At 56.7% G+C, this 12,107-nt stretch overlaps 1 protein-coding gene across 7 annotated transcripts in view; it reads left to right on the top strand.

Annotated features, from left to right (window-relative positions):
• The first annotated feature begins 6 nt into the window (after positions 1 to 6).
• The window catches only part of PHKA1 (phosphorylase kinase, alpha 1 (muscle)), a 20,244-nt gene continuing 8,143 nt past the window's right edge, over positions 7 to 12,107 (top strand). For 3 of the 7 annotated variants that reach the window (XM_014956001.1, XM_014955997.1, XM_014956003.1), the window contains exons 1-18: positions 7 to 104; positions 254 to 412; positions 903 to 950; positions 1,428 to 1,596; positions 1,947 to 2,029; positions 2,238 to 2,318; positions 2,742 to 2,840; positions 2,954 to 3,100; positions 3,396 to 3,449; positions 4,953 to 5,075; positions 5,192 to 5,287; positions 5,977 to 6,084; positions 6,285 to 6,363; positions 6,803 to 6,937; positions 8,001 to 8,110; positions 8,785 to 8,929; positions 9,862 to 9,940; positions 10,339 to 10,514. In XM_014956001.1, coding sequence (XP_014811487.1) covers positions 27 to 104; positions 254 to 412; positions 903 to 950; positions 1,428 to 1,596; positions 1,947 to 2,029; positions 2,238 to 2,318; positions 2,742 to 2,840; positions 2,954 to 3,100; positions 3,396 to 3,449; positions 4,953 to 5,075; positions 5,192 to 5,287; positions 5,977 to 6,084; positions 6,285 to 6,363; positions 6,803 to 6,937; positions 8,001 to 8,110; positions 8,785 to 8,929; positions 9,862 to 9,940; positions 10,339 to 10,514 — 1,969 coding nt within the window. In that variant the 5' untranslated portion in view covers positions 7 to 26. The remainder of the gene's footprint in view (positions 105 to 253; positions 413 to 902; positions 951 to 1,427; positions 1,597 to 1,946; positions 2,030 to 2,237; positions 2,319 to 2,741; positions 2,841 to 2,953; positions 3,101 to 3,395; positions 3,450 to 4,952; positions 5,076 to 5,191; positions 5,288 to 5,976; positions 6,085 to 6,284; positions 6,364 to 6,802; positions 6,938 to 8,000; positions 8,111 to 8,784; positions 8,930 to 9,861; positions 9,941 to 10,338; positions 10,515 to 12,107) is intronic. The other 4 variants (XM_014955999.1, XM_014955998.1, XM_014956000.1 and 1 more) reach the window with 4 other exon arrangements.

Below are 12,107 nucleotides of genomic sequence, written 5' to 3'. Positions count from 1 at the left end.
TGCCGGTGTCCGCTACCGTCGCCGCCATGCGCAGCCGGAGCAACTCGGGCGTGCGGCTGGACGGGTACGCGCGGTTGGTGCAGCAGACCATCCTCCGGCACCAGGTGCGGGGCCTGCCGGGGGGCGGGGGGCGGGATCCGCCTCACCGCGGGCCCCGGTGCGCCCCGCCGGGCCCTGGGGAGCCGCCGGCCGGGCCGGGCGGAGTTAACCGGGAAAGGGGGCCGCGGCCCTTCGGTGTGTCTCCCCTCGGCAGGACGCGGTGACGGGCCTGCTCCCTGCCAGCGCCGACCACCGGGATGCCTGGGTCCGGGACAACGTCTACAGCATTCTGGCCGTCTGGGGGCTGGGCCTGGCTTACCGCAAGAACGCCGACCGCGACGAGGACAAGGCCAAGGCCTACGAGCTGGAGCAGGTAGGAGGGAGCCGGCGGGAGGGAGGGCGACACCGGGAAGCTGGCTGGTTCACTTTTGGCACAGCCCAGCACTGGGACTGAAAGGTGATAGGAGGCCACGCAGTGAGGACGGGAACAGGGCTGTCCCCAGGCACAGGGGGCGATAAGAGGGGATGTCAGAGCCTGCTCTGCCCAGAGCCCAGCCGGAGACCCCAGCCCTCTGGCACCGGGGTGATCTGGGGATGCAGCCCTTCTCCCAGGGGCTGGGGACCTGCATCCTGCAGCTATGCCCTCCCTCCCTGCATGGCACAGCAGCTTGGCCTTGATGGCAGGCCAAGAAATCTTGCTTTCCTCTCCTGTCGCCTAGAGATTAGGGGCCATGGAAATGTGAGCAGGCGCTCCGGTTACAGGTGCCGGCGCCCTGCAAAGGTCAGTGGCCAGCTGATATCCTGAGTCAGGGCTTCTCTTGGCGGTGTGGGGATTAAGAAGGCTGTTTTCCTTGTTCCTGCAGAGCGTGGTGAAGCTGATGCGGGGGCTGCTTCAGTGCATGATGAGACAGGTAGGGGCTGGGAAATGCCTCTGAGAGTTGAGTGGTCTCCCCAAGGATGGCTCCCTTCCAATGAGGCTTGAAATAAGCTCTGACTTGGCATCTGTCCCTGATGTGATGGAAGTCCCAGTGCTGTGGGCTGGTGGCCAGTGGAGCCTTTGCCAGCTGCTCCCTGTCTTCTGGTCTGGCTGGCACTGGCACTCCGCAGCCCTTCTCCCTGAGGGGGTTTGGATTGGCCCTTTTCTTTCCACACGGTTCAGCTGTAGCTGTGGGCCCTCCATGGCTGCAGTCCTGAGCGCGCGAGGGTGGTGCTTGAGCCTGCATTCGCTGCTTTGCTGTGTGGAGGGGCTCAGCCAGGGGCCTGCAGGGTTTCTGCCCTGCCAGGCATGGCTCCACATGCTGGGCTAAAAGCATGGGGCAGCCCTTGGCTGCCAGACCTCTCTGGAGATAAGGTTTGATAAACCCCTGCATCTCCTTGTCCTTCTCGAGGTCGACAAAGTGGAGGCGTTCAAGTACAGCCAGAGCACCAGGGACTGCCTGCATGCCAAGTACAACACCCACACCTGTGCTACCGTGGTGGGGGACCATGAGTGGGGTCACCTACAGATGGATGCCACCTCCCTCTACCTGCTCATGCTGGCACAAATGACAGCCTCAGGTGATGCTGTTGGGGCATTTGATCAGCTTTGAGTGTGCTGATCTTCAGGGCTCTCCACATTCTCGGACTGGGTGCCAGACTGCTTGATGGCCTCCCAGACTTCCCTGTTTTCTTATGTTCACAGCACCCGAGGTGGATTTGCGCCCCTCAATGTCCCTCTCTCTAAGAGCACCCATTTGCCTGAAGCTGCAGCGCTGCCTTGGGGGGGTGGGAGTGGAGATGGGAGAATGTGGCTCCCATGGGGCAGACGTGCAGTGAGGAGGAGAGGTCCAACTGGGGTTACTGCAGCCTCTTCCTAGAGATGCTTGTGGACTCAGAGTGACTCATGTAAATTCCTCCCCCTGCTTCAGGCCTCCACATAATTCACAGCCTGGATGAAGTCAACTTTATCCAGAACCTAGTGTTCTACATCGAAGCAGCCTACAAAACTGCGGTGGGTAGCCTGTGCTGGGGAAGGGGAGCGTACCCTGGGGGTGCAGGTGGTGGACTGGTGTCTGGGGACAGCGGTGGGTCCCTCCTGAGCCCCAGCAGGCACAGTCCCACGGTGTCTGCTGGGAGCACCACCAATGGATGGGGTTAGAAGGGTTTCTGGGTGTGCTGTGAACTGCTGCCTGCTCCAACGTGCCACTGCCTCTGCATAGGACTTTGGAATATGGGAGCGTGGGGACAAGACTAACCAGGGCATCACCGAGTTGAACGCTAGCTCCGTTGGCATGGCTAAGGTGAGCCAGGGAGAGGTGCTGGGCAAGCACCAGTGGCCTGTGCTGCTTTTTTACAGGGAAGGCTGGGCACGTTGAGCTATTGAGGCTCAGTGCCCCATGCGGTGATAGGTTCCTGGTGAGGAAGACTTTTCCCCTTCTGAGCTGGGATAAAACTGTGCCACTCTTGCCTGAGTTCTGGCTGAATGGGGAATGAGAAATTACTTGGAGTATGTGGCAGAAACACCCAGGGTCCCGTTGATGTCTGGCTACCTGTGACTTTGAAGATGTGGTCATGTTCTGACCAGGAGTGTGTTCTGCAGCCACAGCAGGGTTTAAATTTATTTAAATTTAATGTTATACAGAGTGGCTGGCATGGGGTGAGGGCTCTTAGAGATGAGCAGCGTGGTGGAGGACTTGCTGCTTTGAGTCTCACCCTGCTTGCAGGCTGCCCTGGAGGCACTGGATGAGCTGGATCTCTTTGGAGCAAAGGGAGGCCCACAGTCAGTGATAAGGGTGCTGTCGGATGAAGTGCAGCACTGCCAGGTGAGACCTGCATGGGCTTTACACTGTTGCAGGATGAACTGTGATCTGCTGGGTTTGCAGTGTGAACAATGCCCAGCCTGGCAACCTAACCACCCTCCCTCCAATTCACCCAGTCCATCCTCCACTCGATGCTGCCCAGGGCCTCCACATCCAAGGAGGTGGATGCCAGCGTGCTCTCTGTCATCTCCTACCCGGCATTTGCTGTGGAGGACAGTGAGCTGGTGGAAATCACCAAACAAGAGATCATCACGAAGCTGCAGGTGAGCGGCTCTGCCCTTGTCTTGCCTTTCCCAGGAGACAGCTGCAGGCCAAACTGTTGTAGCCCTTTTCTCCCCAAAAATGTGTTCGGGGAGGGCGTGCTGGGGCATGTCCTCTCCCAGTCTCGGTGTCCTGTGTGCTGTGGCCCTAGGCTGTGATCATAGTGCCTGAGCACAAGGTGAGCAAGTGAGAGGGTATTTGGCTGGAGGACACCACTCCTCCCCATACATCTGCATTGAAGGCACAAGGTGTCTCATGCTATGCTTCCTGCTCAGCACCTCTTTCCCTTCCTTTCAGGGGCGCTATGGCTGCTGCCGCTTCCTCCGGGATGGGTACAGGACCCCCAAAGAGGTGAGTGTTCCCAACTCAGCTGCCTGCCAGAACTTGAATGCCAAAGCAGTAGCTCCCCCAGCTGCAGTGCAAAAGCTGTGGTGGGGACTAATGGGGAGATAAGCACTCTGAATAGCCCCAGGTAGTGTGACAGGTCTGGGCAAGGCTTCCGAAAATGCCAGAGCTTATTGCAGAGATGGTACACCCCACCAGTGCTCATAGCAGATGGGCAAAGGTTGTCTCTGCCCCCATCTTGGGACCTGGTGTTGTATCTCTTAGGCTGGGGGAAGATGGGACCACTGCCCCGCGTGGGCACCCTGCTGAAGTGGGCCCTTTCCCTGGCTCTCCCAGGGCTGCACAAGCCCTGAGCAAGGGCTGGAGACCTGTGCAGGTGACCATGTAGTGCTCCTCCCTGACAGCCTTGGCTCTGCGGCAGCATTGGAGGTCACAAAGATGCTTCTGCCTCTCACAGGACAGCAGGCAGCTTGTATACTGCCACACTTGGCTCTCAGTGGAGCCAGCAGGAAACTTTTATAAGCAACAGTCGCATTTGATAACCACAGAACCAGGAGATGGTACTTGGAGAGTACCAGCTCTCTTAAATCACCACCAGCTGTTGAGCCCGTAACCAGGTGGGGCTCCTTTGGGCATGAGTGTCTCTGAATGCTTCTCCTCTGCTGTGCCTCTTCAGACCTGACCATAATAGGCAGCAGAGCAGCAGCGTCTCCAGTCTGACTCTCCTAGCACTCATGAGCTTTGCCAGTGTGCAAAGCCACGGTTTACTGCTGGGAAGGGCAGTGCTGCCTGCAGCGGCTCTGTAGATGCCTGGAATCAAATGGGAGCTTGTGCCCAGAGTGCAGGCACTACAGGAAACATCTGCTCCCTCTGTTCTTGCTGTCCCCTCTGCCTGACAGTCTGCTAAGGCCAGCTCTCTCCCTTATCTGTAGCAAAAAGAGTTAAAGCAGTTAGCAGGGAGAGCTGAGCATAGGTCTCTTGGGGCATTACACCATGCACATCTGGGGTGGGAGGATTCAGCGAAGGCAGCTCTCCATCCTGGCCTCGTGCCTTGTGACAGGCTCACAGTCACACCAAATGGCTGAGGGACCCTGCTCTCTGTCCCGGCGTGACCAAGTCCTCACAGCCTGCTGGGTGAGCCTGGTGATGCTTGAGGCAGCAGGTGCTGAGGGGCTGGGGCAGAGCAGGCAAGGTGATGGGGATGCACGTGTCCCCAGTGCAGCGAGGGGAGCTGTTGTACCAGGCTCTGCAGTGCTCTCCTGGACACTGGGTAGGCTCACTTTGGCCAGGAAGGGTGAGTCCCTTTGACATCAGTGCCAGGGAGCTTGGGAGGGCATGTCTGATGGAAAGGACACAGCCTGGAGGTGAACCTGCTTTTGGCTCTGTCTCAGCCATCATCTGCAGAGGAAGACTGGGAGGGCATTTGAGTCTGGGGGGGAGTAGGAGCGCTGTCAGTTTGAGAGGATCCTGCCACCCACCACTTTCCTTGCTGTCACGCCCTCCCTGCAGGACCCCAACCGCCTCTACTACGAACCTGCTGAGCTGAAGTTGTTTGAGAACATTGAGTGTGAGTGGCCCCTCTTCTGGGCGTACTTGATCATTGATGGGATTTTCAGTGGAAACATGGAGCAGGTAAGGGAGGCAGCACCTGCTGGGCTGGTGGAAAGAAGTCCCTGGCAAGGGAGGTGTAGGGAGGAAGGATGGAGGGAGCCATTAGTGGGGGCAGATCCCCTCCCTTCTATCCTTAGGTGCAGGAGTACCGGGAAGCCCTTGAGGGGGTTCTCATCAAGGGGAAGAATGGGGTGCGCCTGATGCCGGAGCTGTACAGTGTCCCGCCAGATAAGGTGAGTGATCCTGAGCTACGATAGGAGTGGGTTTCTTTACCAGATAATTAGGTTTTAATTGCTTATTAACTCAAATCGTTAGTAAAGCAGCACGTGTAGTGCATGGAAACCCTGTGTGAAAAAAGTGTGGGTTGGAGCTGTTATAAAACCATGTTGGATAAATAAACTGCTTTTTTTACCCAAGGCATTTCTTGCCCCCATACACAAGGATGCTTTGCTGACAGTCTGCTGGCCTGGAGTCAGAGTCTTCTGAGAGCTCAGGACACATGAAGCTGGGCTGAGGAGGTTGTGCTGAGCTCCCATTCAGTGCTCAGGGTGTTTGTGTGGGCCTGAGCTGGGAGCAACAGCCTCCTGGTACCTGGGTGGTGCAGGGAGATGCTCTCCCTGCCAACATCTGAGAGCATTGCCCTGGTGCTCCTGGGGCATGTCAGTCGTTCCTGTGGGATGGCCTGTGTTGGGAACCCAAACTCAAGTCGGAGCCCTTGGTCTGTTGTCTGACGTGGGTGTCTGGGGTGATCATGAGAAGAAGGGAGGAGTGTAGCCAGGATGTTTTAGACCCTCTTTGGCAAATGCTTTCGTAGGCTCTTGTGTTAAGCCTTAAACTACTGGACTTCAAAATGCAATGATGATGCTTCCTTCAGCATCCTGTGTCTGTGGATCCCTCACTGACGTCCTAGCTTGTCTTCCAGGTGGATGAGGAATACAGAAACCCCCACACTGTGGACAGGATACCCATGGGCAAGCTACCGCTCATGTGGGGGCAGTCCCTCTATATCCTGGGCTGCCTGATGGCTGAGGTATGGTCACCCCTGGTGATGGGGAGGGCTGTGGGGCCAGGCTCTGAGCTCTGAAAGGGCAAATGCTGCCACCCTGAGCCACTACCATGAGGAAGTTGTCCCCTCCATCCCCCAGGACCTCTTAGAAGTGGGTTGTTTGTAGACATCACCCATTCTGCCCTGCCCATGAAATGTTCATTTCCTCATCTCTTTTTCCTCAGGGGTTTCTAGCACCCGGTGAAATAGATCCCCTCAACCGCCGTTTTGCAACTGTCCCCAAGCCTGATGTGGTGGTCCAAGGTAAGGGAAAGGGATCGGTCTCAAACCCCTGTGGCAGGCCTGGAGACTCTGCCCATGTGGAGTTCATGGGGTTGGCTCTGGGGTGGCTCTGCTTGTTGGTTGGCAGCCAGTGTAACCAGATCTAGGCCCTGGCAAGGTGGGTATAAGATGGGGTGCAAGTCCTTCCACTCCACTGTTACCCCAGAGAATATCACTTGCTACAGCCTCCTCTGCAGAGAAGTTGAAAACTGTCTTGTCCTCCTGCCACTCAGCAGGGAAGGCTTGGGTGTAGGGAGTGTTGAGAGAAGCAGGGCAGACCTCTGCAGCGAGAACTGGTTCCCAAAGGGACCCCAAACAGCTGCCTCTACATGATGCGGCACCTTGTATGTGTCCACAAAGGCCAGGGGTAATGCTGTCACCCTTGTGCTCCTGCTGTACTGAGCCTGTCCTCTCTCCTTAGTGTGCATCCTGGCAGAGACGGAGGGGATCAAGGCTGTCCTGAGGAAGGAGGACATTGAAGTGGAGACTGTGGCAGAGGTCTACCCCATCCGAGTGCAGCCTGCCCGCATCCTCAGCCACATCTACGCCCGGCTGGGTGAGCTGGGCTCCCTTTCCTGCAGCAAAGGGGATGCAGAAGTGTCTGTCCCGTCCCCTGGTACTCCTGCTTATAGGTGATAATGTCCTACCCCCCTGCTGCCTGCTGGGCTGGTCAGGGCTCTGCTACCCGTTCCTGGGCCTGGTAAAGCTACTTCTGCACCAGGGGAATGGGGGTGGCTGGCAGTGCTCTTCAGAGTGATTCTGAAAGGGATAAAGCTTTGGTGTTGCATTTTCACAGTGGGGACAGGCAGAGGCTCTGATCCATGTAGGATGGAGCTGGTGTGGGCAGGAGCCAGCTTTTGTTCCTGTACCCAGATCTCCATGGAGGAGGCAAGCGAGACCCCAGTCTGGCGGTCCTTGGTTGAGAGCACCTGTAGCTCAAGTGGGACGGCTGTTGTTGGAGGGCTGAGTGTGAGGGGAAGGTGTGCTCCAGAGCTCTGCACACTCATTCCCTGACACTGCAACCCTTTAGGCATGGGGCTTGTTGTGCAGGAGCTGGAGATCCAGCCTGGGCCAAAGGAGAAACATGACCCACCGCAGCCTGCACGCGCTGGCTAATTTAAGCCACCAAAAGGCCAAGTGTGACATGGGCAAAGGGAGCAGGGGAGCAGCCTGGCAGCTGCCAGGGCTGACATCACCAAGGGGCAATGCTGCTGCTGCACTGTCCTGGGCTCTGGGAGTAATCCAGGAGCAATGGGAGTGATAGAGCTCTCAGCTTTGCAGGGCCAGCCCTGTGCAGGGGGATCCCCCGGCCCTGCCCCAGCTTCTGACACCCACAAAGACCTGGAGGTGTGGCATGTTACAGAGGTCAGGACAGGCCGTATGTCCCTGTTTCAGCAGGAGTTCCTGGGGAGGGCCTGGGTATCTCTAGGCCCCTGGGCAGGACTGGGGGACAGATTGTCCCCTAGAGCTGTGCCAGCTCGACACAGGTTTCTGGGGTACCCTGAGCATAAACCAGCCCTTTTTTGCTGCCTGATAGCACTGGGGCCAGTCTCTGGTTGCTGCTGCATCCCCTTTCGTGAGGGGGCTTACACTTAAACCTCCTCTTCTTGTCCCCCTAGGCCGCAACAAGCAGATGTGCCTGACAGGTCGGCCCTACCGGCACATGGGCGTCCTCGGGACCTCCAAGCTCTACAAAATCAGGAAGAGCATCTTTACCTTTACCCCACAGGTGGGTGGCATTGCACAGGCTCGTTCCCAGCTGTTCTGCGGTCCGGAACTGAGCAGGAGGTTTCTCCACTGTCTTGAGCACTGAAGTTATTCTCTCTCATAACTCGAGAATAACTGGAGTTATTCTCAGAAGGTTCACCCTGTGAACAGCCTGGGAGGGCAGAGCAGCACCAGCTCCCTGGCGTGAAGCAGCAGAATTGGTGGTCCTGGAGGTGTGCGTGCTGGGAGGAGATGGTTTCAGCCATCTGATGATCAGTGTTGGGTGAAAATCTCTTAGCTTACCGTAACAAGGACATCAGGAGGAGGCTGATGGCAGGATAGGGACCCCTCTGTTCAGCATGGTGTGGGGATGAGTAGGGTTGTGAGCATTGGGGGAAGCCCATATTTGCTCGGGATAGGTACATCGTGGACCAGCTGTGTGGGGCCTGGCTGATGTAGTGTTATCTCCTTGTAGTTGTTGGTGGCCAGTAGCTGCCCTGGGGTTCAGGATCCCTTGCTAGACTGTACTGGCACATATCAGGGGAAGTGGGATGAGCTGTGGGTGCAAAGGAACATCTCCCCTGTGTGCACTGTCTGGTGGGCCTGGATATGAGTGCCTGCAGGAAGGTGTGGGTGGCACTAAAGGAACCTGGTGGCTGCAGGATGGGCTGCTCACGTCTCCTGCTGTCCTTGCAGTTCATAGACCAGCAGCAGTTCTACCTGGCTCTCGACAACAAGATGATTGTGGAAATGCTGAGGACGGACCTCTCGTATCTCTGCAGCCGCTGGAGGATGACTGGGCGGCCAACCATCACCTTCCCCATCTCCCACACCATGCTCGGTATAGATCCTCCAGCCTCGCAAGGCATTTTGGCTAGAGCAGCCTCTGGAGGAGGAAGCGGGTGGGCACATATGGGACTGTCTTGATAATGGGGACATGGTGGGACTGGAACAGCCAGTAATGTCCTGTAAAGAGGTTACTGCTCAAAGGAGCCACACTGAGTTGGCAGCTGTCCTGGCAGCTACCAGGGCTGTCTGCCAAGCACTAGAGCCTGCAGCCCAAGGGATGTTTGCTGCCATGGAGGTATTCAGTCTCTGGGCAGCTAGGCTTTTTGGGAGGCCTTTTGGGAGTAGGACCAAAAATATAATCCCCTCTAAAAGTGTTCTTGGGGCTTTTCATGCATCTTGACTCTTCACTAGGACTAGTGAGACCTGCTCATTACTTTCCTAGACAACAGGGAGGGGAGAACAGCAAACCAGAAAGAGCAGAGAGTTGCGCAATGGTGCAGAGCAGAACTGGCTTCTCTGAAGCAAAATAGGCTTCTCTGGAGCTGTGCGCACTTTCCTTATGAGTTTGGTGCTCTGTGTTGCTTTGAGGCCTGTTTGGCTCTCCTTGTGTACTTGAAATGCCCTTAGTGTCCTGAGCATGCCCTCTGCTGTAGTGCCGTTGCCCCTGACAGCAGCACCCCCTCTGCTGCCTCATGTGAAAGCCAGGGACAGAGCAGAGAGCTGTTGGGTCCTGCTGTCCAGTACTGTCAGCTTCAGCCCAAGGTGAAATCTGAGGAGCCTGGAGCATCTTGGCCTGCCTTTGCTGGAATCCATCCTGAACAGCCCTGAATTTCCCTTCTTGGGTGGTGCTTTTGGTACAAAGCCTGGTTGTGCTCCCCAAAAGAAGGGTTTGGGTGATGCCATAGTGCTTTGCGTGTCTGAATGCCCACCTGGCCCTATGTTACCTTCTGGGAGCCTGACTGCCTGTGGCTCTGTCCCCAACAGATGAAACCGGCAGCAGCGTGCACCCCACAGTGCTGGCAACGCTGCGGAAGCTGCAGGACGGCTATTTCGGTGGTGCAAGGTGAGTGCAGCTTCCTGCAGTGCAGGAGCGGAGGGGGTTCATGAGGGTACCTGCTGGTCCTGAGTATCAGCTGTTGGGGAAACAAGCTGTAGAGGATACACTGGGGTGTGCTAGGCTGTAAATGCATCCTGGCGCTACAATCCCAACAGAGGAGATGCAAGAGAGGGCATATCTCTTCTTGCTATTAAGCTAACGGCTGCGGGATCCCTCTAATAGCTTTTGGGCAGCCCCTTCCATGGCCACCTGTGGCTGGAGGAGTTGCAGGCAGCTAAAGCAGGCACTGGGTCCTGCATACGCTCTGTGGCGAGTGCATCTCAGCCTGCCCTGGATCCCTGAGGCAAAGACAACAGTATTGCCTCCCCCTTCCTCTCTGTGTGACCTCTCCTCCTCTTGCCCAGGATCCAGACGGGTAAGTTGTCGGAGTTCCTGACAACGTCATGCCGAACGCACCTCAGCTTTATGGACCCTGGGCCAGAGGGTAAGGTCTTTACCACGAGTTACGAGCTCAGCATTGACAGCTTTGAGGATCTAGACGCCGAAAAGCGGCTGCATGGCTTGCAGATAGCAGAGGATGGTAAGGGGGAACAGGCCAGTTGCTTTTGTGGCGTGGCAAATGCCAAACTCACCCATAAACCCGTTAAGACCCAACCTCCCTGCCAGTGTCTGCCACTGCATTCTTCATACACTTGGGTTTTCACCATGTGTCTGTTTCCATCTGACCCTCCATCAATTAACCTTGTCTGGGTGATGCTCGTGGTGATACTGGTGGGGTGGGACTGGGTGAACTGATGCAGGTGTTGTAGCCTCCTGACCAGAGGGGTTTCTCAGCCAGACAGGGCTGAGGTGGGTGGACGTGGCCAGGGGAGTGTGGAGGACACTCTGTAATGAGCTGCTCTGACCTTTGTAGGCTGTTGTGTGGGAAAGAGACAAAGGCTCAGCAACCTGCCTTGCTTGGGAGATTTGGCTGAGGATCTTTGGTGCACAACTGTCGGTGCAGAGAGTGATGGCACAGTGGCTGAGATGGTGGGGAAGAGCCACCGTGTCCCCAAGCAATCTCTGAGTGTTTGCTTGAAGCCTTTGGCCCTCCCTGGGCAGAGCTGCTCTGGTGGGTGCCAAATTGAGGCCTTTCTTCTGTGGACAGGGTGCCTGAGAGGGCCTTGGCCCATCACAGCGTGATGGACCCACCTTGTCCTGAGACCACGGTGGGGTGCAAGTTTTGCTGCTCCCCTTGCAAACAGGTCTGGGTACACCTTCCTCCTGTGTGACCTAGTGTTGGTCATCTTCCCAGCCTTCCCATCAGTCTGCTCTGCCTCTGCTGCTCCTGTAGCCAATGTTTGCACTGCTGTGACTCTGAATACTTAGTTCTCTCACCTTCCTCTCACTTTGCCTGTGGTCTCCTTGCAGGCTGCACCTGGGCTTCCTCAAGGTGTTTGCTTCCGCCCAGCCCTGATGGGAGACAGGGTCTGCCTGGCCTCTCTACAGCAGCCAGAAGATACTTAATTTTAAGTTTTTCCTGTAGTCAGATGCTGCAGCCAGGCAGGATAATGTTCTCAAGCCTGATGTCTGGGTGACTTCTCCAGCCAAGCCTGCAGGCGCTGGCACAAGGCATCCCCACCATGCGTGGAAAGGGGGTGCTGGGCTGTTGGCCTTGACTGCAGTCAGCAGCTCACCTGGGGCAGACGCACCATATTGCCTCTCTGCCAGTTGGAGAGCAGCAAGGCTTTGCCCTTGCCCGCTGGCTGGAAGTGCATCAGCACTGCATTGTATTGCATTGCCTTGGCATGGGGCATCTACTGCCTGGGGCATCCCCCTCACTGCTGGGCAGCGCTGTTATCTCCTGGTTGAGTAGAGACCTCTCCAACTACCCTCCTCCATTAGCAGTTAGTGAGTGGTGGTTCTGACACCCCTCATGTGGCATTGGGAGCAATGAGAACTGCTGGAGGCTGGGCAAAAAGCAAGGCAGGAACCATAACTCCACCTCTTAACTCCTAGTTAGAAGTAACTGGTAATTTCTAATTAGAAGTAACTGTTGCAGAACCCACCCTGCCTTGCTCCCATGCTGGACCTGGCTCTTGCTGTGCTGGGGTGCTCCTGAGCGGTCTCTGCTTGGACAGGCCCCTGGCTGTGCCTCTCCTCCTTTCCTGGAGGGATAGAGTGCGAGGGTTTC

The sequence above is a fragment of the Calidris pugnax genome, unplaced genomic scaffold (genome assembly GCF_001431845.1).
Source record: "Calidris pugnax isolate Ruff unplaced genomic scaffold, ASM143184v1 scaffold281, whole genome shotgun sequence".
NCBI classification, from domain to species: domain Eukaryota; kingdom Metazoa; phylum Chordata; class Aves; order Charadriiformes; family Scolopacidae; genus Calidris; species Calidris pugnax.
This window is presented reverse-complemented; position numbering and strand designations above follow the sequence as displayed.